The following is a 25,516-nucleotide window of genomic DNA, read 5'->3' as shown; positions in this document are numbered from 1 at the left end:
TAATATAACTTTAACCAGCTGCATGGAAGATAAATACTTTACATAAGCCCAATAAGTAATCAGATATCTGATAAATCTAATAATTTAAACAAATTTAAATTTACAACTGTCAGCACCTGTATAAACAGAACGGATGCTGTCAAGTGTCTGAAGATGAACTATAACCTTATAAATAAAGCATAAAAACCGTTTTACAACAAATTACAATTAAAAAGTGATACTTATGAAGAAACAATTATGTTAGCAGCAAACGCAAAAGAAATATGGAATAATTTAAGAGGGGTAATTTGCGTTTATAAACCGGCTGGTATAAAATGTAATCAAATTAGGAAAAGCATTATTAATGCCGTTTGTTCAGGTAACTAAATAAAAATTATTTCCTTACATACCTTAAAAAATATGTTTTTATAAAATTCAAAAAGAAATATTTTTCTCGCCTTGTGTTCTTCACTCAAAACTATTTTGATACTCGTCAAAATTATTATTGTGCAACTCGACGCACGATCGCTGAATTATCTGGCGGGAAACTTGAAAGCCTCTTAATTAGGATTTAATATTTATTTAAAAGATTAATCAGATACAACGATGGTATCAGCATTTCCTTAATAATAGTTACATAAATAATTGACATAACTTCCATTTGGAAAATATTTTCGTGCCCTTCATTTCAAAATATTTATATAAAAAATGAAGTAGGCACTATCCTAAATTAATAAAAAAATTAAAAAAAGCCATTGGAAATACATAGCAGCATGTTGTAATTGTAGCATTTAAAAATAACATATTCTAATAACAATATAACGTATTATTATTATGAATAATTTAAGTTTGAAATGCTTAAGTTAGTAACAAATATCAGTCAACGGCGATATATAAAATTTAACTAACATAAATATGGAATAAAAATCGATTAACTAAATTAAATAATAACTACTCTCATTATTTTCATAACTATCAAAAAAATTATCAACTTTAATTAATTTTGATTTCATTGAACTTCTCACAAAAATAATTGCTTCTGTTGGATTATAGGATTAGATAAGTTAGAAGTAAGGCCTCCAGGAGAATATATTCAAATAGAGGGGGACACAACTAAAGAATTAAATATTGTAAAAAAAGTTAATTTAGCAGACGATGTATTAGTTGTGGGGCCGAGATATCAGTTTGGAGATGTTTCATGCTCATGGTCGTCTTATTTAGGACCTAACACCAGTGGTGTTTTATGTAAAATAATAATAAAATATGAATTCCTCGTTACAGTAATTTCTAATAAGAAAACATTGCAGTATTAGGAATAAATGACGGTACAAAAGCCGCTAAAATAATTAGGGAAAACAGATTAGCACGAACTTACAAAGTTAGGGGTATTTTGGGTGAAGCAACTGATACCTATTTCAAAGACGGAAAAGTTGTTGAAAGATCGACTTTTAGATTTATTAAACTTAGTCATATCGAAAAGTTACTGACTTCCATGCAGGCAGCTCATCAAAAGAAAATGTTTGAGTGAGTAATAATGTTCTTATTTAGTAATTTATTATGATCCAATACATTTGTTTATTTTAGACTTTGTGGAGTAGATAATCAATCGCAAGCTGCTTATGAACTGGCAATTAGAGGTTTAATTAGACCTGCCTCATCTAAAATTCCCGTTTTATATGGGATTAAATGTGTGAATTTTCAGTCACCCCAATTTACAATAGGTGTAAAACATTCTTCTTGTAAAATGAACTTTAACAATTAAAAATTTATAAACGTCTATTTTGTAGAGGTGCAATGCATAAACGAATACGAAATGTATCTCAAGACGCTGATACACGATATAGGGGTACAACTTCATTCAACTGCCTACTGCTCTGAAATACAGTGTATACGACATGGTCATTTCACTATAGACGATGCTCTTCTTAGAAAACACTGGACCCTTGAAAATATTTACACCAACATGGAAGAAATGAACAAAAAGTTGCTCTTACATGAGGATATGTTACGACAGAATAGTCCCATTTTACAATAAATCTATTTATTATGCGTTTTTCTTTGGAAAATATTCTTTAATATAAAAAAGGGAACCGTCAATATGATAAATTGCCAAACTATGGACATTAAATATTATTCTACTTGAGAACTATTTAATTTCATTAATTTACTGAAGACTAGATCACTGTTGCTTACCTCCATCATGACGAACATCCTTTTTGTAATCATTATCATTGATTTGATTTTGTTTACGAAAGGCACAGTTATAATTATTAATCTTTTGGGATTCCAAAAGCTAAATAATGTAATAAAAAACTTCAGGTAATATGTTAAAGATGTTTATTATTTTATTTAAACGTCAGAACAGGTTATGGTTCAGCCTGCGCCTCTAATTTTTTCAAGAACGAAGCCTTCTTCTGGGCAATGCGGTTCTTGCGTTCTGCCAATGACAGCTTCTCGCGGTTCCACCTCTTCTTCTTCGCTGGTGGAGCTTTAGGTTCCTTCTGTTGTGGTGAAGGATCAGCCCTGATGGCAGCATGAGCGTTTTTATAAATGTTCTCAATCTAAATGCAACAAAAAAAAAAACAAATTCATAACAAGACATTTTAAGTAGGCAAAATTAAATAAATCATGTTCAAGTCACCCTGTAGTAAATCACCATAAAATTTCTGGTAAAATACAGGGAGCAACTTCATTGATAATTTTGTCCAACTGCGACACTTGAGAATAATGGCATTGCTCAAGTAATTAAGTTGGACGTTCTTAGAGCAATTACAGATTAATAAATCAATATGTATAGAAACATACCTGATTGGCAGCTATACCAAGCTTGATGTATTGGCTAAACTGACGTTTAAACGCCTCAGGGTCTTCTTCTTCGAGTGATTTCATGTATTCAGCAACATGCTGTCCAAAAATGTGACTTCTGTGAACATCAGCTTTTAAAGATTTACCTTCATTGTCAAAACCAGGGAAACGGTTTACAGAGTGAGGAATGTTGAGCCCTCCATCAACGGCACCCTTCATGGCTCCGAAAATACGAGCTCCTGTTGTAGTCCTATGCAAACCAACGTCCAAGTAGCACCTTTAAACAATAGAAAAAATTATTAATACATTAATGCACAAATTACCTTTGGTTAAAATTGAAAAAAAAAAAATATTCAGAATTGCACTTCAATCATATCTAAAACAAGTAATTGGATGAAATGATGTGACATACATAAAACATGTAAAACCACAACACTTTACCCAAAAATAATGCTAGTCAGATGACGCGCATGTGCTTACTTCATCATTAAGGAAGTAGTTTTTTTCTGGCAATAGTAACTGAAAACCTAACAGACAATAATTTACCTAAAAGCTCCTGGGCCATTATCCACATCTTCTACATTGTATTCATCGCCATTTACATCTGTAGTACCTTCATATATCTTGTCAAGTTCCAACTGCTTCAATAATCTTCGTGCCAATAACAAACCCGTACAGTATGCAGCAGCATAATTCGTGAGTCCCACTTTAACGCCATAGCGAGGTAACTCGTGGGAATAAGCAGCACACAGAATCTTGTCACCTTCTATTCGGGAATATGCAACTTGACATGTAATGTCCTTATTTGATAAACGAACGATGAAGCGATATTTTGGGGTGTTGTATTTATTTTTGTCTTGAGTGATAAGACGTTTTCGGGCATAATAGTCGGTTTTACCTTCGCGGCGCCTCTTAAATTTAACTTGGTACCGTTTAAAGTACTGTTTGTTTTTTACCACCTTCACAAACCCCTAAAACACAAAATGAATAGCGTTAGTACATTATACAAATATTAACTCTTCAATTTTGGGGTGAAAAGCTTTATTTTAAGCTGTAATTGCTGGAACAGATGCCGTTTTTAAAAAATATCTGCCATCATCACTTTAATTGCCAAATTAAATTTTTAAATAGAACGCTAGATGTTCAGCTTTTTTTATTATAAATTTTTTAGCAACTGTATTTTTTAGTATAGCTTACCATATTTTAGTGATATACTCCTGTTTTTCTATCACAATATTATTCAGACCCTCACAAACACAATTGAGGTTAAGAACCATAGAGTTTAAGGACGGACCATAGACAAGTTCAGACGGATCCTTATTTATGAACGGAACTGGTTACATTACCTTAGGGTGCCATAGATTAGAGCTTTTACCTTCAAGGCATCGAGTGGTGATGTTAAGCCAAGCTTCTGTTATTTCTAAATCTCTTAAATTAGAATAATGAATATGTGGTGTCTATTAACAGATATGAAAAGGTGTTCATACACAATTTAACTCCCCGATAATTATGTAGAAAATCAATGGTGGTTTAACAATTATTTTGACGAATTTGACAGACATTACCACTTGCCACCACAGAACAAAACGTTTTAATTTGACATTATATTGCATATTTGTATAAATCTTTTTACGGTGCAACTTGGGAAGTGTTTTGGAATTGATTTTCACACTCGTGTCAAGAAATTCACAATAACAGGCATTTTGAAGTAAAGAAACACCTAACAAAATGGCACTTAAAGGACAAGTGGGTCAAAGTAAGTGTTCATTTTGACGCCATTCATTCGTACATTACAGCACTGTTTTTTTTATTAAAATATACCAATATGTTATTTTTTATTTGGGGGTATTATTCATGTATGAAACATTTTTCAGCTGTTATGAGTCATGGAGGGTGTAACAAAATTGAGACATTCTGCAATCACAACTTTCGCTTTATTTCTTTGTAGACTACTTTAAAATAAATTCTTTGTTTATAATAATTAACAAGTTAGTAAATTTATTAAAAACAATTCAAAAAGAGCGACATTATTAAAACTAACAATAGATTACATTTTTATTAAGAAGGGTTTTGATAGGTGTAAATTGATAAAAGGTGTCGCTGTTTGTAATTGTAGTAGGGGATTCCCCAATATTGATGCGAAAAACAGTAACTATTTTTTTCAGAAATCATGAATGAAGTCATTAAGTACAAAGGTCCAAAAAAGAATGGACCTTCCAAACACGTCGAATGGAGAGTTCTTGTTGTGGACCAACTTTCAATGCGAATGGTCTCTGCATGTTGTAAAATGCACGACATTTCAGCTGAGGGCATTACTTGTTAGTTTTATTTCTCCATTAGAAGAATTATTTTTAAATATTTATTACCGTTTTGCAGTGGTGGAAGATATCAATAAAAGACGCGAACCTTTGCAGACAATGGAGGGAGTGTATTTGATAACTCCAAGTGAAAAATCTGTTCACTCTCTTATAAACGATTTCGAAGGGCCTCGCCCAATGTATAGAGCGGCACATGTTTTCTTTACAGAAGGTGATTAAGAAATATATTTCCAAAATTATTTATTATTTCATTATGTAATATGCTGTTATGAACCTCTTCTCAGCATGCCCTGATGATCTTTTTTATCAACTAAGCCAGGCTAGAGTCGCGAAATTTATCAAAGCCCTAAAGGAAATTAATATTGCATTTGTACCAGTAGAAGATCAGGTATTAAAAAAAATATAACTGCATTTTTAGCTTCTTCTAATTAAAACTAACTCAAAACGCAGAGGCGTAAAATTGTGTTTTGGGGTTGGTGGTGGCAATGATGTGTTTTAGTAATAGACTTACCAGATTTGCGCAGTTATCTAAATTAGATATAAACTGTTTCTAAAAAAATTGAATGAACTAAAATACTGTTTGCTTTANGTATGTGAAATTTCAGGTATTCTCATTAGATTGCGCCGACACCTTTCAGTGTTTTTATGATCCTTCATTTTCTGCTGCAAGAACTGCCAATATGGAGCGTATGGCCGAACAGATTGCAACCCTCTGTGCTACTCTCGGGGAATACCCTTCAGTGCGCTATAGAGCGTAAGAAAGTTTCTACCCGTAACATAGATAATTAAATTGTGTCAATGACTTTTCAACGTAGGGATTGGGACAAAAATGTAGAATTAGCACAGTTAATCCAACAAAAACTAGACGCTTATAAAGCGGATGAACCGACAATGGGTGAAGGACCGGAAAAAGCTCGTTCACAACTCTTAATTTTGGACAGAGGGTTCGATTGTGTATCGCCTCTCTTACATGAATTAACATTCCAGGCAATGGCTTACGATTTATTACCAATCGAAAACGACGTATATCGGTAAAAAAAAATTGACTTACATTTGTGGTAAGCAAATGAAAATTATGTGTTTATTTTTTTATTCACAAAGCTATGAAGCTACGGCGGGATCGGCTGAAAAGAAGGAAGTTTTGCTTGACGAAAACGACGAATTGTGGGTAGAATTGCGTCATCAGCACATCGCCGTCGTTTCTCAAAGTGTTACCAAAAATTTGAAAAAGTTCACCGATTCCAAGCGCATGACTCAAACAGATAAACAGTCAATCAAGGATTTGTCCCAAATGATAAAGAAAATGCCACAATATCAGAAAGAACTTTCTAAATATTCTACTCATTTACACTTAGCAGAAGACTGTATGAAGGCATATCAAGGATATGTGGATAAATTGTGTAAAGTTGAACAAGTAAGTCCTTGTAAATGGTAAATGATTTTCCACTAAAGAAATTGCTGTAGGACTTGGCCATGGGCACCGATGCCGAAGGAGAAAAAATTAAAGATCATATGCGTAATATTGTTCCAATACTACTGGATCCCAAGATAACCAACGAGTATGACAAAATGAGGATCATTGCACTGTACGCAATGACCAAAAATGGTATCACGGACGAAAACCTATCCAAACTTGCCACCCATGCGCAAATAAAGGACAAGCAGACAATCGCAAACTTACAGTATTTGGGGGTGAATGTAATCTCAGACGTAATTATTAGATTTGTTGATTTTGGGAAATGTTAATGTAACAGAATCATATTTAGGGTGGAATTAGAAAAAAGCAATACACAGTTCCAAGAAAGGAGCGCATCACTGAACAAACATACCAGATGTCACGTTGGACACCTGTTATTAAGGACGTAATGGAGGATGCAATCGACGACAAACTCGATCAGAAACATTTCCCCTTTTACGTAAGTCGAGCACAAACCACAGGATATCATGCCCCAACAAGGTACACGTCAAATATACATACAATATATTGCATTAACATTGTTATTGTCTTCAAATTTTTCTTTTTCAGTGCTCGCTATGGGCATTGGCACAAAGACAAGGGCCAGCAGACGATAAAAAATGTCCCACGTTTGATAGTTTTCGTTGTGGGAGGGGTTTGCTTTTCAGAAATCCGATGTGCCTACGAGGTGACAAACGCGGTTAAAAATTGGGAGGTCATCATCGGTTCTTCCCACATCCTAACACCAGAGAGTTTTCTTAAGGCACTCGCCACTCTAGGCGGCTAGAACTCTATGAAAAAAGTTTCTTTTAATATATAGTCAGTCTTCTCATTCTTCCTTGTTTTATCCTGTTATTAAAAATAATGATGATGACGGTGAAGATGATGGGTAAAGAGCTTAACAGTATTTGTAATGACACTGCAATTTATGTTTTGAAAGTTAGGTACCAAAGTGATTTAGATTTTGTAAGGTTTTAAACTTTCAATAGAAGTCCTAAAATGTGGAGAAAAAACGTTCTTCACCAACTACATACACCCATTATAATATTAATCCACCCTCCTAAACCAAAGTAATTTATTCCATTAAAAAGAAAGAAGTTACTGTATCTGGTACGTAAATACATACTATATAGCTTACTGTTAATTGTTAATTAAATAACTAACAATACAATTACCGTGCGTTCATAATAAATATTAAATAGGGTTAGTAAGCGAATTTTTATCTTTTATTAAATCTAAATGTGTATTATCTCTTACAGTAAACAAAAAAAAGCATTTAAGGAAATGTGATTGTAAAGTTACGTAGGATGGCTTTAATATGTAGTAGGACGATTTTTTGTTGCTTGTGCGACTTGAAATAATTATTTATTATTGTTACTTCGTTAAAAAGCTGATTGATAAGACTATTTCAGTAATAGCATGTTTTACTTCTGCCACATCATTGTTGTGTAAAAAAACTGTAAAGTTATATTAATAATTATGATAATGATACAAGAAGTAGATTGATTAATAAGCAATTCTTGTTTACATTCGAATATGTAAGGCAAAACTATTTAATCAGTAAATAAAATATTGTAGGTACTGCAAAAATAAGGAATTTTATTATTCGCGTGAAGGTACAATATAAATAAATATAATTACAATTCTAACGTCGACGATAAATTTCTGCGTTTGAAAAAATTATGTTTTTGAACATTTGAATCAGTTTCTGACTTTGTCATGTTAAAAAAGGAGGTCATCAGGGTTCTGCTTTTCTTGGATTGTTTTTCATCTTCTTCGATAGCTTCCCATTCAACATGGTAAGCAGATTCCTCTAATGCTGTACTGGCAGTAGACCAACTAAATCTCACTAATTGGGGGAATCCAAAGATTGGATCGCAGAAATCGAATAAGAACTTTTTTGTCACCGGATCTGCAAAATATTAACCAAAATACATGGTCACTGTTCTTTATTTCATAAAATTAAAACAAGAGAAGCTTTTAGACCTACCCCATACCAAATTTTAAGATCACTGAATCTTGCACTGCCAATTGCAGATATAAAACTGAATTCTTACTTACCCCCAGGATAACCACTTCCAAAAGATGATGCAGCTTCAGCCAGATCTTCAGAAAATTTCCATACCTTCAGAGCTTGGTCTCTTGTTACTTTGGCACAAATACTGGCAGCTGATACTATTGGATATGTTGAATCAGCCTTTTTGGCAACTGTTATTTTGAAGTTTGGAAACAAGCTCTCCAAATATGCTTGGTATTTTTCAGGGGGTCCTACTGTATCCACGTATACAGCGTTAATATTAACGCCATTTTCAACAGCTTTTCTTATCAGACCAACTGCTGAGTCCATGGATACTCGATTGAGGGAATACTTGCTTCTGCTTAACATACTGTTACAGATAAATGTGGGGGATATTACCTCCACTCCCCAACCTACTTTATTACGTTGTTTCAATAAGTTGGAAAGTATTTCTACCCGTTTTTCTTCGGTTAAGGCTTTGGAATCGTCACATTCCAAATTCGCCAAGATTTGCATTGAGTTGATACAGCAAAATGCCGTTCCATATACCATTGGCCCTACAGTCAATAGTTAAAATGTAAAAATAGTTAAACAATGGCATGCTTTGTTCTAACCCAAGACGGGGCCTCGTCCAGCTTCATCGATTCCTAGTACACAGGGATACGTTTTGCAGTCGTCGGGGACTTTGGAAAAATAAGAAAATGGCTCAGAATTATTGTGTGTTGATAAATATTCATTCAAACATTCTATAGTTTCTATGTTATCATCGTTATTTCCGTTCATTGTTTCGAAAATATTTAACAGATTTGAGTATGAAAAGCAAAGTTAGGTTAACTTCCTTTCATTTTGTTCTTTACAAAATTGTAAATTCGCGCCAAAGTATGTGAAGATAATAATAACATGAATGTGACTAAGTCTACCCTTTGTAGATCTATTATCTATGGACTAAGTATTGTACTATCTCTCTGACATGTCTTATGCCTATATTTTCATGCTTATGACCATCCTATGACATGTCGAGAAGCTAAATAAGTTTTGTTACCATTTTATTACTATTTGTTACTGATTGGGCCATATTGGGAATAATTGATCAGTAATGACTATGATTGCATTTGTGATTACTGTTGGTAACTATTTGATTGACTGATTCGCAATTATTAGTATGACTATAAATGAGTCGAAACTACTTTTCTTTGATTATTTGGAATTTAAAACTTAAAAGTTTTAAAATGTCACTGTAGGTTCCAAACAAAAATGAAATAATTCAATTCCAACATGGTTAATATCCTAGGATCAGAGGCAATAGTCACAACCAGAACTAATCATGACTCATAATTAATGAAATTTTAATAGATATTAATACATATAGAAAAGACTGATTTGTGAACTTAAAGGACTGAGTTTAAACGCATCCTAATTCATTATGCAAACTTAAATCGCGATAGAACTGGTTAAAGTAGTTAAGTTTTAAACAAAGTGACTGTTTATTTCATGGAATTCATTTCCAAAAGTGTAGAAAAGTAGTATGACCGTTAGAAGTAAGTAAATAGAGACTTGTCGGCTATTTTTAACATTACACTCATAGATCAGTTCAGTGACTTTTGTTTTGTATTATAGTTCAGACACCATCTATTATCACAAATAATGTTACAACATTCACAATCGAACAAAATTGTGAATACTCTTTCATCAGCTTTGCCTGACGACCGGCCTGTGACAGCAATTCAGGTAAAATTACGAGATTGTTGTTTTTATTTTGGACCCACACACATTTTTGACAGTGGGTTGTTTGACGAACGTCATTATCACTCTTAAATTCCAAATTTAGATTGTCAATAGTGCTGATAAGTGCCCCCTAGGATTCTATCCTATCATAAAGACTTACGACGCAGACCAAGACGCTGACTTGTGGAGAGAGGGATCATTTTTGAAAATAAATAAGACTGCCAGATATTTGTGCCTCTCAAAAACCGAAGGTATGATCTGTCTTTTGTTATTTGGGATGCTGGGTTGAAATACAAAAGAAAAATAAAGTAGTCCTAATTCATGCATAACCTAAAATCTAAACTATTTGTTACACTATTTGCAGTTTTCTGTAAATAATCACTCTTATCTATCTATTATAAATTGCTGTAAATAGGTATTCCTGGATTTGTGGTTCAGGAAGTCAGTATAATAAATGAAAAAGCAGCGCCACCTGAAGGTTATAGTTTACTCTACAAAACTGTCGATACCGATCAAAAAGCTTGGCGTAAAAAGCAACTTTGTTACAAACTAGCATCATTAAATAGTACGTCTTCTGCTGTAACCGATATAATAGTTTGTAGTCGTCTAAAAAAAGCACCGGAGGGTTTCGATCTAGCTGGGTAAGTCCCCGCGAAATATTTCTTCCACTCTCCGCTAGATATCGCTCGCTTGAGTATAGCATACTTTCGTTGTTTAATACGTGACTCTACGTACTTGTAATTTATTAATTCCTTTTAGGGAAATTAACGGAGTGACTATTTGTTATAAGATGGGCAACGTTCAGGATTACCAAAATCCATCGAGTCCAGCAAATAAGAACGACATAAACAGGAGGAACACGGACAATTCTAAAACATCAGATGTTTATCCGAATCTCGATGACGATCACGATTATGAAATTCTTAAGCCCGGATATATTCCTCCGGTTCCTTCCAGAGCAGCTCCTCAACCACCATTACCAGCACCTTATCCCCCAATTAATTCTCATCAAACACTAACCAATACTATGCATCAAGAACTGGCGGGAGTTCCATTTGTTTTAAATCCTAAGTTTATGACTTCATACGGAAAAGAAGCGGTAAATATTTTTGACTAATTGTTGGTTCTGTTAACTAACTGGGTTTATTTTAGGCCCAGATACCTTTTATTACAGAGAAAAGTTTACAACAATTGGAAAAACAGTACAACTATAACTTTAGCTTGGAAAGACAGGCTGCAACTTAACGTTTAAATTTTTTCTTTTTTGAAACGTTTAAGGCCAAAATAATTATAAGTTTTGTAGTTTTATCAAATTTGTATTGATAGGTAACATTAATTATACATTTTTCCTATATATTGTCGATTGTTTCAGTTTCATTGTCATAGTTTAAATTATTGTATAGGAATTTGTACTGAGCGTGATATTCGGAATGAGTGAATTTACAATAAATACAATTTTAGTGTAGAAACACTGCATTTTTTTTGTTAGTTTCCTTTGTAATAATAAAAACACATTAAAAGTTTTGGTTGGAAAAATTTTATATTGGTCGTTCTCTTAAGTCTAAAAGGGTAAAAAAGAATCTGCACTTTTAGGTTATAATATGTATGTGATTTCGCTTATGTAAAAAAGATCTTATAAAATGGTACCCGTGTGAGGTCGGGTGATTAGAATAGCCTCACCGTTGTCTCGACGTGTCGTAAAAGGCGACTAAAGAGATTCCAATGGCACCCTTGTGCCGTAATTACCTTGGGAAGACGATCCGTTTTCCCTTTTTTTATAATTTGATGGTAACAGAATAGGAATAAAACATAAAACAACTGTATAAGTATCGTGTAAATATGTAAATATTTGAAATTCTTTGCTTGCGTCCGGTACCTATTGTACCTAACCGAAAAGAGAACGTGGGTGTAATAAATAATTACCAACGTTGGTATCCAAATAGCTTTCTAACCTCTGGACTACTTAACGCATTTCTTTTGTTTAATGTTTTGTGAAAAAGATAGTTGATCGGTCAGCCTTGAGATAGTGGTGCCACACCCAATAAGACACACTGACGTCGAGTAGGTATTTTATAATTTTTTTCTTTATTAAAACAGCTCTACAACATATTGACGCCTATGTAATAGTAAAATACACGGGCACACGCCAGCATACAATCAATGCTATACGTACTTACATATAAAACGTAACAGTCTGCGAACGGGAAAGGTATTACACAATATTAAAATACATAAATAAAAATACCATAAGTATGACTACCCATGTACACGGACCCGATTATACATCAGAAATTCTTAAGATAGTTAAACATATTGAAAGACAAACAGTTAAATAAAATACAATAAAAACAAATTTAAAGAAGCATCAGCACCTAATCAAAAGAAACTAATAGTGAAGTAGAAGTGGTAATGAAACTGGATAGAAGCAAGAAAGAGAGTTGCTCAATCGGAAGAAAAATAAAAATACTTCCCCATGAAGAAATAAAAGAATAGGAGAATTTTTTCAGCGAAAGAAAATTTGATTTTACCAATACTCATTTTATCACGCGAATACATCGAAAAGGTAGTTTAGAACTTTACCTACATATGTGATATAAAGTCTGACAATGGAAACAACTCACATCAAGGGCACCACAAGGTTGACTTTCTCTCATGTAACGCAAATTATTTACTACATTTTCATAATTGTTCCCCCACTTACAACACCAGTACTAGTAGTAACCGAAGCTGATATCATGAAGGGGAGCTCCTCCGTTGGCCGGAAGTGCATAGTCCTTGGCCAGCTGATCCAAAATTCCGGGTCCGCTTCCTATTTGCCTTGTAACTGCTGCTGGTCTGTGCGCAGGTCGCTGTGGTGGTGGTCCAAAGTCGGAATCAGGCTGGAAGGAAGGCTGTTGGGGTCTTGGTGGTGGGGGTGCTGGTCGTGCGTATGTGACTTTTGGCCTTGGTGGTACCGGAAGATCTTGCTCGTAATTGTCCTCTTCTATTGGGACTGCTTCCGGTTGGAATGATTGACGAGGTGCCTGAGGTCTAGCGGGTGCAGGAGATGCTCGTGCGGGTCCTCCAAAATCAAGGGCAAGAGATGCTCCTGGAATGTTGGGTCGAGGAGGCGCGGGCCCGAAATTTCTTTGTGGGGCTGGTGGTGGGGGTGGCAATGGTGCATATTGCTGTGGCTTTGGCCTTGGTGGCGCCGGCTGGAATGATTGCGGCGCAACATTTCTTGATGGGAAGTTTTGAGGATAGTTTTGGTATTTGCTCTTAGGGGCTGGTGCGGCAGGTTCGTAGAGATCGTCGGCATATTCCGCTTTCAAGGTACCATCCTTGTGTGTGGTGTCGTCGACCAAAGTTGGCGGAGCTACAGTTATACCTTCACCGGACGGTTCAAAACCATATTTGGTCGCACCGTATTCCACAACCCTCACTTTGCCTACGTCATCGATAAAACCATATTTACCCTTCACTTCCCCTGTTGGTAGTTTGGTCTCAATTTTGAACGACCCATCGGCACTTTCGTAACCGTAGGTGTACGAACCATCTTCGTTGTGCCTAAAAGTAATTAAATTAATAATTGATTAGGTACTAACAAATGGTAGGACAAGTACCTGTTGATTTGTTTTAAAATAGGAACAGGCGTGGGTCTAGGAGCCGCGGGTCCGGAATAGTCAGGGTCTATTCTAGCTGGCGCTGGTCTCCTTGGTGGTGGTGCTCGCAGAGGTTCATCCAGATAATCCCTTTGACCTAAAGCTCCAACCAGCAGGCTGGCCACTAGTACCTTTAGAATTCATAAAAAATAATCAATTAACAAAAGTAGTAATCGAGTTTTAATGAGGGGCCTCAGAAATTCAAAAGTATTAATTCATTTTTAATGATCTACAAAGGTCGACTCGGTGACAAATCGGGGCATCTTTTGAAGGTCTTTCGATACAAATTTTATAAAAGTAGATCAGTTAAATGATTTATTTCGACTGCGAAATCGCATTAAAGAAACGTAAAAGTATATTTTATTTCTGCATAATATTAAGGTGTGTTTCTACTTAAATCGGCCATTTGACATTTAAGTGTAGGGTACTTAACGATTAATAAAATGTTATTTCGATTTTACATGTGTATTTATGCATGCAGTATGTAATGTATAAGGTGGTCTAATTTTACGTAATTACGAAAGTATTTTGTTCTTTGGCCAGAAACGCGACAGTGAAACCACTTTCCGACAAAAAAAGAAACTTAAGTTGAGAACCCTTGTCCTTGTCTCTTTTTGCTATGTAGGTATCTATTTATATTATTTATTGGTTAAATGCGACAATGTATATGTTCACTTAACGTACGCAATTAAATTATTTTTGATTACCTTGCAATTCGAGTAAAATTAATTATTATACATTGTTTAAAGGCTTCCTGATTTTATTGAGACATATTTTTGGAAAGTTGTTTGGGAAAACAAACAATTAAATTAAGTAGACGTTTTCGTTTCGAAAGCAATTTTCGAGAAGTACCGTGTTAACATTAATGCCCTTTTGTATAAAGGTATTGTTTAAAAAAGCAAGGTACATATGTAATTGTAAGTAGAAAATTGACATTCAGACGTGGTTGCACCAAGGTCGACATAAATATGCCCAATGTAAATTAGATTGCACTGCTTTCTTCATGTGGTTTTATGGTACCAATAAATGCCGGTTTCCATATGGTACCCGAAAATAGTTTAATTACGCAAATTAATTACTAATACCACTATTACTACTACTACTACTATACTAATTGACCAAACAAAACAAAAAAAAATTATATCGTCTACAATATTCATTCCTATTTAAATTTTTATTTGAATTTAATAATTTTAATGCAAACAATATAAAAAATTTATTTGCTTCTGAAACTTTTCAAAAAAATTAATTTTGTTTTTCGGAAGCAGAAAAATATATTAAATCAACTGTTACTCCTATAAGTTTCTACCAACCACTCCCATTTGGTTTGAATTTGAATCTTTTTCAAAAAAAAAAAGGAAAAGTTTTGTGAATTATAGATAATTAAAATACTTACAAAATTCAGCAACATCATTGTCCAGAAACAATTGGCACAGCACTGGAGGTAGGCGGGGGTCACGATGGATCTTTTATAAGGTCTAAATGTCACTTTATGGAAGGGGTCTTACAAGGTCCTGGAGCTAAGGTAGCCAAGCATTGATTCCTGGTCTCTGCCGGACCAATGCGGTGCTCAGTTGTATGCCTCGGTTTCTGTCTGTCTTAAAACTTATAACAATACCTTTCACTCACACCACAAGATCCTATAACAAACAAATACACACTTACATAAATTTACACCATGCGTGCCACCGATTGTTGATGAAAAATCATGACAAAAAAAATCAGGAAACGAAAATTGGTCTGAGCACATTTTGGTCGGTGCTAATACGACTAACTTCCCATTAGATAATACAGTTATTGTAAAGTACATTCGTTTCTAAAGTTTGAAAAAAACGCGGCACAATAATAAATAACAAACAATGTTTGAGAGTTCGTCATTTTATAAACCCATAAGAAACAGTATTTCGTCTGAGAAAACCGAATTGATAGAGTACTTGCATCAGTCAATTGGTAAATACTATTTTTTATTGTTTATCGATTGTTTATAACAATTCATTTTGTTATAAACAAATTTTTATTATAATATGTTATTATAATATGTTATTCCCTGTCTTGAATAATGATATTTCGTTATTATTGATTCCGTAACTTCATTGTTGTGATTAGATTAGAACGTATTTTAATTAAATTGTTTGTAATTAATTCGTTTTTTTTTTTATAAAAAAAAAACGGCTTGACCGATTTCGTTCAAATTTCTTTCAGATCTTCATTATGATAATATCTTTCGAAAAAATTTTGGTTGAGGGCGATATCTCAATCCGTTCTTGAGATATCGAAAACGAAAAAAATGCTGACATACGAACGTACGTACGTACGTACGTACGTACGTACGTACGTACGTACGTACGTACGTACGTACGTACGTACGTACGTACGTACATACGTACGTACGTACGTACGTACGTACATACACACATCATCAAAAAAATTGGCTAGCATGCTACTAATATGTTAAAACGTGGAAATATAATGAAAATTCCGATTTCACTTTTCGACCCAATTACAATAACTTCCTAATGGGAAGTTAATAAAAAAAATTCTTTTATGCAGGACCGTAATTGAGAAGATTGTGCTCACAATTTCTTCTAGCAATTACGGAATTGGTTATTTTATTCGGACGCGGGAGGGGGTTGAACACGCTTAGGATTGTGGAGAACGAGAAATATTAATAACAAGACTTGTGAAACATTAAGAAATTGTTAATGGATATTGATTATATTACTAGGACATGACAAACACTCTGTAGATGTTTCTATTTATTTACATATGTTACAGAGATGGATTTATTTAAAACAGCGTAATTTTCTTTCCGATTTACCCCCATATGCAAATAAATTACGTAAATAGCATTACGAATACGATTAAAAACGTATTTTCTGTTTCTCGTTGAGTAACGACGGGTGCGAGTTAAATGTAGTTTAAAATTAAGACAACGTTTGAAAACAAATTCACTTTCGCCGTTAGAAAAAACACGTAGCCGACCTGTGTTTCTGTACCTCTGTGTATATATGTACATATATGTATTGCGTAATTTTGATATTATGCTGCATTTTAAGTGCTACTTAATTTAAAGCTCATACTGTTACAATTCTTGAAATGCATCCTTAATAAGGTTTGTTCGTCAGCTTGGGTTTGCGCAAGATTTTTTGCAAAAACCTTTAAAAAAATATTCATTGTGAAGTCAGGGTGGCCCCAAAAGTTTTCAAATAAGCTTAGTGTAGTCAAACTATAATTTTAACAAAAAAAAAAATCAGACAAAACTTTGCTACCTGTTTGAATACAAGATCGCTTCAAGTGGTTAAATTTAATTTATTGTGCAGGGTGTTCATCAAAAATGGTAAAAAATCCAATCGAAAACAGCATGTATCAAAAAATTTCTGAGGTATTCAAATTTCGTTTTAAATTGCCTAAAACATTTGCATTTCTATTGCTTGACATGCATTAAAATTCTCAAGAATTCGGTTTTTAAGGAAATAACTTTCTATTTAATTCATTTTGCTAATTGTAAACCCATAATTTATTAGTCTGCTTTTACCAGTCAAATAATTTAAGTAAGGTAATCAATATTTCGTTGGTAACTACCTCGATAAACAGAAAAATATACCTACCTACTTTCCTTATTTCATTAACATTTTTTTCAGTTATATGTATCTAAAAATTCCAAATTAGTAATGTGTAACTAACTACGACAATTAAAAAATAATTAAAATAGTATATTATAAATTTAAAAATTTTCTGTGCAAAACTTCTTACTTCTTTTTGACTCACCGCAAAAATCCATTAAAGTATTTTCGCTTTTTTCAGCGATTAATTAATTAGGCCATGTATTAATTACATACTGACTATGCAGAGTTGATTGTTGATTATGTAGTTTGAACAATTTTCATTAAATATGGGAAATAAGGTAAAATATCAGTTTTAATTAGACCAGTGAATGTTAGCTATTGTAGATCTTTGATTTTCACATTTTTCTGTTTTGATGAATAATGAATAAGTCTAAATATATCATTATTTTACCAACAAAGGTATTTATATGAAAATTTTTCATTATTTCTAAATTTAATTTTTAATGAAAGCTTTGTTAGATTATTTTGCACTTCAAATTTTCCGGGTACAAAAAAGGGATGTTATTCGTAGAAAATCAAAGTCAGAATTTGAACAAAAACAGTTCATTTGATAACCGACATCTCATCATTTGGCGTCAAGCTTTATGAAGCATAACTTTTCAGTCAAAAACTCTTTTTTGTAATTTAGTGCTTAACCGCGAGATGTCAGAGCTGGTTCATTAAATGAACTCTTTTTTTTTTTACTACAGCTCTGGCTTCGATTTTGGTACGATATTATAGATCGATATATTTTGTGTATTTATGCAACCCATTCTGCCACTTCTAACGTAGGTTATTTATAGTCCTATCGGTATTTCAAACTGATTTAACATCGATCAATGAATCTTACGATAAACTGTCCGAGCAAATCGCTGCCGGTAGCCAGAGGCGTCCGCATACCTTTGTTGGTATAATATTATTATATTTCCCATTGGTACCTATCGGCGATTTCAAGGCCTTACCAAGCGACCTACTCCACCCAATCTCGTCATCAGGAGCGCTAATACTTCTAATGATCTTATATTTTATTATGGAATAGTTTCGAGTTGCACAACTGATTCACTTTCCACTCAGGTGAAGTTCTTTTACGAGATTGAAAATTGGGGTTAAGATAGTAGCTTGATCGAAGAGAAATATTGTTGTGGGAGTTTATGAATTGGAGCACCATTATTGCTNAAATACGTGTTTTGGCAATTTTTAAAAATCAACCCTTAAGGATGAAATGTTGTTGCTACGTTTGTATTTGAAAGATGGCGACATTACACAAAATTAAAACGTTGTAAGGGTGAATTGGGAGCTAAAAGGTTTTATGGAGAAAGAATATTAATTTCTGGGAGCGAAGCCGCGGGGAAAAGCTAGTATTAGATAATAGAACAAAATCTGTTATACCACACATTGTAGCATATATTCAAAAGAACCATAATAAATAGATAGTTATTAGAGTATTGTTTTCAACCTTTCGCTTTTCAGTTCAAAAGCCTACATTACCAACGCAACGGTTATTTAGTTGTTAACATTCATACAAAACCTTGATATTGTAGTTCAGACCACTTCGTTCTTAGAAGAATAAATTTGCAAGCATGAGTGACTACATATCCCTACAGTGCTGTGCAAATTTACTCAAAAATAATGCCGTTTAACCTTTTTACGTATATTATTTATTATACAATAAATAGCGTAATGAAACGGATTTAGATCAAAACGCGTTACACCAAATAACTCGGCCTTGTTATCCTGAATTTTTCTTTTATTATATAAAAGAAGATATTTATTTTATATCTATCATTTTATTGATTTTGTGTAGGTACAATTCATATTACAAATCTGTAATTGAAGAAACCAATTTTTTTATTGGCCAAAAATTTCTTCAATAGACTAGTCAATAAATACTAACACTTAACAAGGTAACAAAAGAACAACAGTTTGCATCGACTTACCATCAGTAAATTCAATTCTACAATCTATCAGTAAATTGACCCATCAGGTCAGAAGCGATAAAAGAATAAAGAAAATTGTATCGATCAAAAATTGAAACAGCTTCCCCCTGATCAGTCTTCACATGTGAAAGTTCTTAACTATTTATTTAAGTACATACATATATTTACAACAAAAGACTATCAACTATTACGAAAAACCACCCTCTACCTGTAGTTGACCGTGTAAGAGCCAGTATAGTAGTCGATGTTCGGCACGTAGGGGTTTTGTGCGTAATAATTGTTGTAGTTGTTGTAATTGGGATTATAGGCCGGTTGAGGTGGATTATATGGTACCGGTGGGGGGTTGTATGCAGGTGGTGGGGGTGGTGGGTTATAAGCAGGTCGAGGAGGAGGATTGTAAGCAGGTTGGGGGTTGTAAGATCTTTGTGGTGGTTGTGGTGGTGGTGGTGGAGGGGGATAGTATGGTCTAGGGGTTGTGGTAGGATTGTTGAAGATGAAATTGTCGAAATCGTCCAGGCGACTTGGCTGTTTCCATGCTGGTTGTTGGTTCCACGTGTCGTACCTTTGATCGTTGTATTGTCTTGGGGGATCGCGATTGTATTTGTCATCTTTGTAGTATACACTTGGATCTTCGCGATATTGACCATCGTCTTCCTCATTAGGTGCTTCAAAAAATTAGTTAAATTTAGGAGATGCCAGATTAGATTAAACCTAAAGAGTATCATTCATCGACACCACTTAGAAAGGTATTTCGACTGCAACTATAACTTCATCTTTACAATCTCTCTAACTAAACACCAATCAGAATAAAAACAACTGAATCAATTGTCAAAAATAAAATTAAAAATTATGAAACTTTACCGATATTTATCTAGTTTATCACGTTTCACCGATATTTTTTTCATATTTTTTGGTACAAATCTGTTTTAAATGTATTTTACCTAATGGTTTTGCCGCTTTTGGGTTTTGTTCCAAAGTAGGTGGCGGAACGCTGATTTCGCTACCGGCTGGTTCAAATCCCCTTCTGGTGGCTCCATACTCCACCTCCCTTACTTTCCCTTGGTCATCGACGTATCCGTATTTACCATATACTTCCCCGTTGGGGTACTTGGTTTCGATCTTGTACGTCCCATCTGCCCCTTCGTACCCATAACTGTACGATCCATCCTCGTTGTGTCGATTGATCTGTTTCAAGATGGGCGTAGGGGTGGTATAGTCCTGTTGTTGCACCACTCTACTCCATGACGGAGCAATAGCAGCCACAGCTACTAATAGGGTCACCTGAAGGAGCAATTTGTTATAGAAGAAGAATCCATAAGAATTGGGTAAAATAATTATTTTATACTCTACAGTAATTGTGTTAACACATTTAACAATCCTTAACAAAACCAATTATGGCATAAAGTCGTAATATTGTAATGTCAGTTATTTCTTACTGAAAGATAATAGAACTCTTTTTAGGCTAAGACAACTTCAATTGTTAAGAATTTAGACTTAATCAACAATATCTATATATATAAAAGAAAGTCGTGTTAGTTACTTCACTTATAACTCAAGAACGGCTGAACCGATTTGGCTGAAAATTGATGGGGAGGTATCTTACAACCGGGAGAAGGACATAGGATACTTTTTATCACTTTCCACGAGAAAAATGTGGTATATGTAAACGCAACTGACATGGAATGACAAAACGAAATTGACAGCAAAACAAAAAATTTATCAGTCAAAACATCAGTCTAGCCTTTCATTTGTTAAGATTGCATGTTTGTTTTTGGTTCGATTTACTTGAAATTGATTAAAAAATTCAATCTCTGTTGGGGGGGATGAGTGGTGAAGAGGAGTTGCAATGTTTAAATGGAACATATATTATTTGTGATCAGATTTACTTGAAACTTTGTTTTAATGGTCTCTCATTTAATTTCTGAAAGATCTATCTCGACAATTTAAAAAAGGGAAAGGTGTTGCAATTTTTGTTTGGGACATACTTTATTTATGGTTGAATTTACTTGAAACTTGGTATATATGCTGTTTGATATTATTAATCAAATGAAAAGAGGTTGCAACGTTTCCATGGGCTACATTTTATTTGTACTCGGATTTACTCGAAGGATGCTCATTGCTGAAATTAAGCAAATACGTGTTTTGGCAATTTTTAAAAATCAACCCTTAAGGATGAAATGTTGTTGCTACGTTTGTATTTGAAAGATGGCGACATTACACAAAATTAAAACGTTGTAAGGGTGAATTGGGAGCTAAAAGGTTTTATGGAGAAAGAATATTAATTTCTGGGAGCGAAGCCGCGGGGAAAAGCTAGTATTAGATAATAGAACAAAATCTGTTATACCACACATTGTAGCATATATTCAAAAGAACCATAATAAATAGATAGTTATTAGAGTATTGTTTTCAACCTTTCGCTTTTCAGTTCAAAAGCCTACATTACCAACGCAACGGTTATTTAGTTGTTAACATTCATACAAAACCTTGATATTGTAGTTCAGACCACTTCGTTCTTAGAAGAATAAATTTGCAAGCATGAGTGACTACATATCCCTACAGTGCTGTGCAAATTTACTCAAAAATAATGCCGTTTAACCTTTTTACGTATATTATTTATTATACAATAAATAGCGTAATGAAACGGATTTAGATCAAAACGCGTTACACCAAATAACTCGGCCCGTAACATTGAACAAGGCCTTCTACTTTTACTTTCATTGTTTTTGGCCTAACAGTTGAACGACTAAATAAATTTATAGAATTTTATACACCGTTTTAGATTTAGATAAAATAAATTTTATACACTCGAAGGAATTATACTTAATTAATAATTAATTAATTCACAAAATGTGTGATTAGAACTAATTAAATGAACGCGTAGATTGCGTAATTTAAAATATGCCTTTTACTAATATTGTGAGAGAAAGTTGTTAATATGAATAATGACATTGGATATTATTTTGTTCACATTACCTCAATGTCAAAATTGTCAAGAATTTCAAAAAGTGTTACAGTAATAGGAAGCAGTTCTTTTTATATTCTAAACATCACAGAAAACTAAACAAAATTTTATCAAAAATGTTTTGAAGAACAATACTTTTCATTCTTAAGTTTTACAAATCTAAACGCATTCAACTCCAACCCCCTCTCCCTTTGTTATCTCTTTGAGGCACCCACTTGATAAATGATAAAATAATGTTTTACTTCAAACGCCATCTCCAACAACCCCTTCCGCAATGTAATTTAATTTTTTTACAGGAAATAGTTAGTTAAATAATGAATTAATTGACCATAATAACCATAAAAAATAAACAAATGAATTACTTACGTATAACTTCATGGCACCCACTATGTTTCGCGTGCTTGTATGGTAAACGGTGTGGTTAAGATTTGTTGAAAGCTTTTATAGCTTTCGCTTCCCCACATAGGACACAACTATGTATGTGTCTATATACAAGGTCGATCCGAAGAATATTTTTGCGCCTTTATATTATTCGTACCATTATACGATATGATACGTATAATACACACAGATACGTGTTACACTAACGGGAAATCTTATTCTGTGTTTTGATCTAGAAAATACTGTTTCTTTTTACTTTAGAGGTGTCTCTGTTTAAGTTATAATAAGACCAAAGTAATGTCAGGTATTTGTATTAGTCATTTAAATAATCTATAGACGATTCACGTCTTTGTAAAAAAATTCTCCTTAAACAGGGGGTTGGGTGAAGAAATTGCCCGAAACGTAATTTCAGTTTCAACTATCGAAGAAATTAATATGATAAGGATCATGCCCTGAAAATATAAAATTGAAAAATTACATTGAGAAAAATTACGTAAATTGTAATAATCTACATTTTTGGGTCATTTTTTAAGTCTTTTTTTGTTCTCGAAATCTATAAATGAGTGATTAATAATAGGAAAATTAAGAATAATTAATTTAATTTAGTGTGCGTAATAANATTAATCTTTCCTTTTTTATAACAATATATAAAATATTTTATAGGAAAATATGTGTAATCAAAAAAATCAAATTTGGATTTAATTTACCACTAAGTATTAGGTAATGTAGTCAATAAATTTTTAAAATACCACAATTTAATTTGTTGGCTTTTAAGTCATACAAAACATTCCGCTAGTGCATGTGAACAGAACTTCTAGTAACCAGTTCATTTATATAAAATTTGTGACGAACTGACTCACTGTATCAAGGTTTAACAAATAACTATGCATTTCTTCAAAGTTTGTACTTTTTAATAAGACATTCGCTTGTGGCATTCCAAAAATTTGTCGAATTAGTAGTTCAGGTCTAAGAATTCCCCGAGATTGTATTTTTGGAATTTTTGTGTGTTATTTTTTTTAAACAAATCCCACCCTGCACATTAATCAGATACGAAATCTAATTTGGATTTGTATTTTTGCCAATGTCATTGAAACAAAATATCTAATTTTCCTCATTGTTTTTCCGACACAACAATGACTACTACTTTTTATATACGAAAATAATCTACACAAATACCTTTGCTGCTAAAAGAGACAAGCCCTAAGAAAAAGAATGTGTTTTGTAAGCTGTTTGTATAACATATTTGATTTGATTTAATGTCGTCAAACGGTTAAGTGACAGACAGTTGTTTTTACCTCTAAGAAAAACTTTAATCTAAAACCATTCTGAAATATGTTAAAGGAAACTTCAGATCTTTGGAAATTACAATCAAATAAGTAACTGTAATAATGACAAAAATTTATTTCTCTTGGTTTTGTATGCAACTGGTTTATATGTCAAACAATTGCATGAAATTTCGTTGTAATCAATTGTTAAATGTCAGGTAAAAAGCAGTTTAAATTGTCCACTCCTTGAAGACCGGGTCATCACGTTTCATCTTAAATTAGAAATCAGCCAAATTTCGTTTAATGTTAGTTTGTATGCAGGGCAGTGGTGTTACTTTCATTTAAGGTGCTACAATACATACATACAGGCATAAATATTTTACGTGATAACAATCGAATCTTCCGGGTGATTTCAGTTTAGTAAATCATGCCATAATTTTATTCAAAACTGTCTCATTAACGGACGTGATACTCATTTAAAACTTGACATTATGTTGATGATTACGTATGAGTAATAATTATTATTGATATATAACTCCTCAAATCAATTATTTATACGACCTGTGCCATATTTCTGTCAGATACTCATTTATTACTCGTTTATGACTCCCCACCTCCAACAACAAAAACAGAAATAACGTTCCGGTTGTTTCTTTTTCGGACGTAGAAGTCATAGACTGATGATTTTTGCAATATTATCCTAGTTGAATTTGATACTGCTCGTTTTGGACTCGTACTAAAAAAAATACGTTACCTATGGCATGAATGATAAAAAAAGACCTTAAGGGTTGTATTTTTCTTTGTCCAGGTACAGAAACTATTAAAAATAACTTCTGCATTTGGTATGGTGACATATTTGTAAGAGGTATTCACATATTGCTCGCCTATAACTCGTTCTGAAAATATGGGATCTGTCGCAACAAAGACAATATTAGCCTTCAAGGGTGTTGTTTTCCTTTTTGAAACTTTTTCGTACAAATGATACATTTTCGATACGTATTCATTTATTACTCGTTTTGTACTCATACTACAAACATGTTCCATATCGCAACAAAGTTAAAAAGTAGCTTTTAATGGTTTCTTTCTGATGCAGAACCTTTAAAATGACCTGTATTTAACAGATGACATAATTTAAGTAAGTACTCATTTAGTACTCGCTTACGAATCGTCCTAAAAACATGCAATCTGTCACGTCAAAGGCAGAATTATCCCTTAGGGATATAGTTTCGCCTTTTTGAACTACAGAGCCCTTAATATACCTAATGTTTTTGTACAAATAGAATATTTCTCATACGTACTCATTTGTTGTTCATTTACGACTCACCTTGAAAACATGCTTCAGCACCTATTTCATATGTAGGTCCTGCAGGTTCAAAGGGAATGACTTTTAGGAATGTTCGGCATTATTATGTATTATTATTGTAA

At 33.5% G+C, this 25,516-nt stretch overlaps 7 protein-coding genes across 7 annotated transcripts; 3 read left to right on the top strand and 4 right to left on the bottom strand.

Moving 5' to 3' along the window:
* Positions 1–9: 9 nt before the first annotated feature.
* On the top strand, positions 10–2,036 carry LOC108733427 (mitochondrial mRNA pseudouridine synthase Trub2). Its single transcript, XM_025973542.1, has 5 exons — positions 10–358; positions 1,033–1,224; positions 1,287–1,503; positions 1,564–1,700; positions 1,767–2,036. Exons 1-5 carry the CDS (start codon positions 238–240, stop codon positions 2,012–2,014), a joined length of 915 nt encoding a protein of 304 aa, XP_025829327.1. The 5' UTR covers positions 10–237; the 3' UTR covers positions 2,015–2,036.
* Positions 2,037–2,299: 263 nt separating this feature from the next.
* LOC112903915 (60S ribosomal protein L5-like) lies at positions 2,300–4,103 on the bottom strand. Its single transcript, XM_025973543.1, has 4 exons — positions 3,982–4,103; positions 3,331–3,755; positions 2,785–3,061; positions 2,300–2,540 (listed from the first exon to the last, which is right to left on the bottom strand). The coding sequence occupies exons 1-4, from the start codon at positions 3,982–3,984 to the stop codon at positions 2,346–2,348; spliced, it is 900 nt and encodes a 299-aa protein (XP_025829328.1). The 5' UTR covers positions 3,985–4,103; the 3' UTR covers positions 2,300–2,345.
* A 409-nt stretch (positions 4,104–4,512) lies between these two features.
* Positions 4,513–7,392, top strand: LOC108733432 (protein ROP). The gene is made up of 10 exons (XM_025973540.1): positions 4,513–4,540; positions 4,950–5,102; positions 5,161–5,313; positions 5,387–5,490; positions 5,708–5,856; positions 5,918–6,133; positions 6,204–6,516; positions 6,567–6,812; positions 6,869–7,059; positions 7,129–7,392. Exons 1-10 carry the CDS (start codon positions 4,513–4,515, stop codon positions 7,343–7,345), a joined length of 1,770 nt encoding a protein of 589 aa, XP_025829325.1. The 3' UTR covers positions 7,346–7,392.
* A 745-nt stretch (positions 7,393–8,137) lies between these two features.
* Positions 8,138–9,485, bottom strand: LOC112903914 (ribonuclease H2 subunit A-like). The gene is made up of 3 exons (XM_025973539.1): positions 9,190–9,485; positions 8,620–9,132; positions 8,138–8,470 (listed from the first exon to the last, which is right to left on the bottom strand). Exons 1-3 carry the CDS (start codon positions 9,356–9,358, stop codon positions 8,196–8,198), a joined length of 957 nt encoding a protein of 318 aa, XP_025829324.1. The 5' UTR covers positions 9,359–9,485; the 3' UTR covers positions 8,138–8,195.
* Positions 9,486–9,919: 434 nt separating this feature from the next.
* LOC108733429 (multivesicular body subunit 12B) lies at positions 9,920–11,654 on the top strand. Its single transcript, XM_018464599.2, has 6 exons — positions 9,920–10,113; positions 10,193–10,303; positions 10,404–10,551; positions 10,716–10,941; positions 11,060–11,399; positions 11,453–11,654. Exons 2-6 carry the CDS (start codon positions 10,220–10,222, stop codon positions 11,543–11,545), a joined length of 891 nt encoding a protein of 296 aa, XP_018320101.1. The 5' UTR covers positions 9,920–10,113; positions 10,193–10,219; the 3' UTR covers positions 11,546–11,654.
* A 703-nt stretch (positions 11,655–12,357) lies between these two features.
* Positions 12,358–15,491, bottom strand: LOC108733450 (formin-like protein 14). The gene is made up of 3 exons (XM_018464627.1): positions 15,338–15,491; positions 13,903–14,072; positions 12,358–13,846 (listed from the first exon to the last, which is right to left on the bottom strand). Exons 1-3 carry the CDS (start codon positions 15,353–15,355, stop codon positions 13,012–13,014), a joined length of 1,023 nt encoding a protein of 340 aa, XP_018320129.1. The 5' UTR covers positions 15,356–15,491; the 3' UTR covers positions 12,358–13,011.
* Positions 15,492–19,608: 4,117 nt separating this feature from the next.
* Positions 19,609–22,914, bottom strand: LOC108733376 (extensin-2). The gene is made up of 3 exons (XM_018464506.1): positions 22,812–22,914; positions 20,425–20,764; positions 19,609–20,148 (listed from the first exon to the last, which is right to left on the bottom strand). The coding sequence occupies exons 1-3, from the start codon at positions 22,821–22,823 to the stop codon at positions 19,688–19,690; spliced, it is 813 nt and encodes a 270-aa protein (XP_018320008.1). The 5' UTR covers positions 22,824–22,914; the 3' UTR covers positions 19,609–19,687.
* Between the last annotated feature and the right edge of the window lie 2,602 nt (positions 22,915–25,516).

This window comes from Agrilus planipennis, unplaced genomic scaffold (assembly GCF_000699045.2).
Source record: "Agrilus planipennis isolate EAB-ADULT unplaced genomic scaffold, Apla_2.0 scaffold49, whole genome shotgun sequence".
Taxonomy (NCBI): Eukaryota; Metazoa; Arthropoda; class Insecta; order Coleoptera; family Buprestidae; genus Agrilus; species Agrilus planipennis.
Note: the sequence above shows the minus strand (reverse complement) of the source record. Positions and strands in the feature narration are given on the sequence as shown.

Bases quoted from the DNA above. Each gene is read 5' to 3' on its own strand.
- LOC108733376 (XM_018464506.1), bottom strand. The intron at 20,149-20,424 runs GTAAAATACATT...AATTTTTTGAAG, and splicing joins AAAAGCGGCAAAACCATTAG to CACCTAATGAGGAAGACGAT.
- LOC112903915 (XM_025973543.1), bottom strand. The intron at 3,062-3,330 runs GTAAATTATTGT...TATTGTTTAAAG, and splicing joins AATGGCCCAGGAGCTTTTAG to GTGCTACTTGGACGTTGGTT. The intron at 2,541-2,784 runs GTATGTTTCTAT...TGTTGCATTTAG, and splicing joins TTGGTATAGCTGCCAATCAG to ATTGAGAACATTTATAAAAA.
- LOC108733427 (XM_025973542.1), top strand. From the start codon at position 238: ATGTTAGCAGCAAACGCAAAAGAAATATGGAATAATTTAAGAGGGGTA. The intron at 359-1,032 runs GTAACTAAATAA...GTTGGATTATAG, and splicing joins TATTAATGCCGTTTGTTCAG to GATTAGATAAGTTAGAAGTA. The intron at 1,504-1,563 runs GTGAGTAATAAT...TGTTTATTTTAG, and splicing joins CATCAAAAGAAAATGTTTGA to ACTTTGTGGAGTAGATAATC.
- LOC108733450 (XM_018464627.1), bottom strand. The intron at 13,847-13,902 runs GTACTTGTCCTA...AATTACTTTTAG, and splicing joins ATTTTAAAACAAATCAACAG to GCACAACGAAGATGGTTCGT.
- LOC112903914 (XM_025973539.1), bottom strand. From the start codon at position 9,358: ATGAACGGAAATAACGATGATAACATAGAAACTATAGAATGTTTGAAT. The intron at 9,133-9,189 runs GTTAGAACAAAG...TATTGACTGTAG, and splicing joins TGGACGAGGCCCCGTCTTGG to GGCCAATGGTATATGGAACG. The intron at 8,471-8,619 runs GTAAGTAAGAAT...AATATTTTGCAG, and splicing joins TGGAAGTGGTTATCCTGGGG to ATCCGGTGACAAAAAAGTTC.
- LOC108733429 (XM_018464599.2), top strand. From the start codon at position 10,220: ATGTTACAACATTCACAATCGAACAAAATTGTGAATACTCTTTCATCA. The intron at 10,304-10,403 runs GTAAAATTACGA...TTCCAAATTTAG, and splicing joins GGCCTGTGACAGCAATTCAG to ATTGTCAATAGTGCTGATAA. The intron at 10,942-11,059 runs GTAAGTCCCCGC...AATTCCTTTTAG, and splicing joins GAGGGTTTCGATCTAGCTGG to GGAAATTAACGGAGTGACTA.
- LOC108733432 (XM_025973540.1), top strand. From the start codon at position 4,513: ATGGCACTTAAAGGACAAGTGGGTCAAA. The intron at 5,103-5,160 runs GTTAGTTTTATT...ACCGTTTTGCAG, and splicing joins TTCAGCTGAGGGCATTACTT to TGGTGGAAGATATCAATAAA. The intron at 5,491-5,707 runs GTATTAAAAAAA...GTGAAATTTCAG, and splicing joins TTGTACCAGTAGAAGATCAG to GTATTCTCATTAGATTGCGC.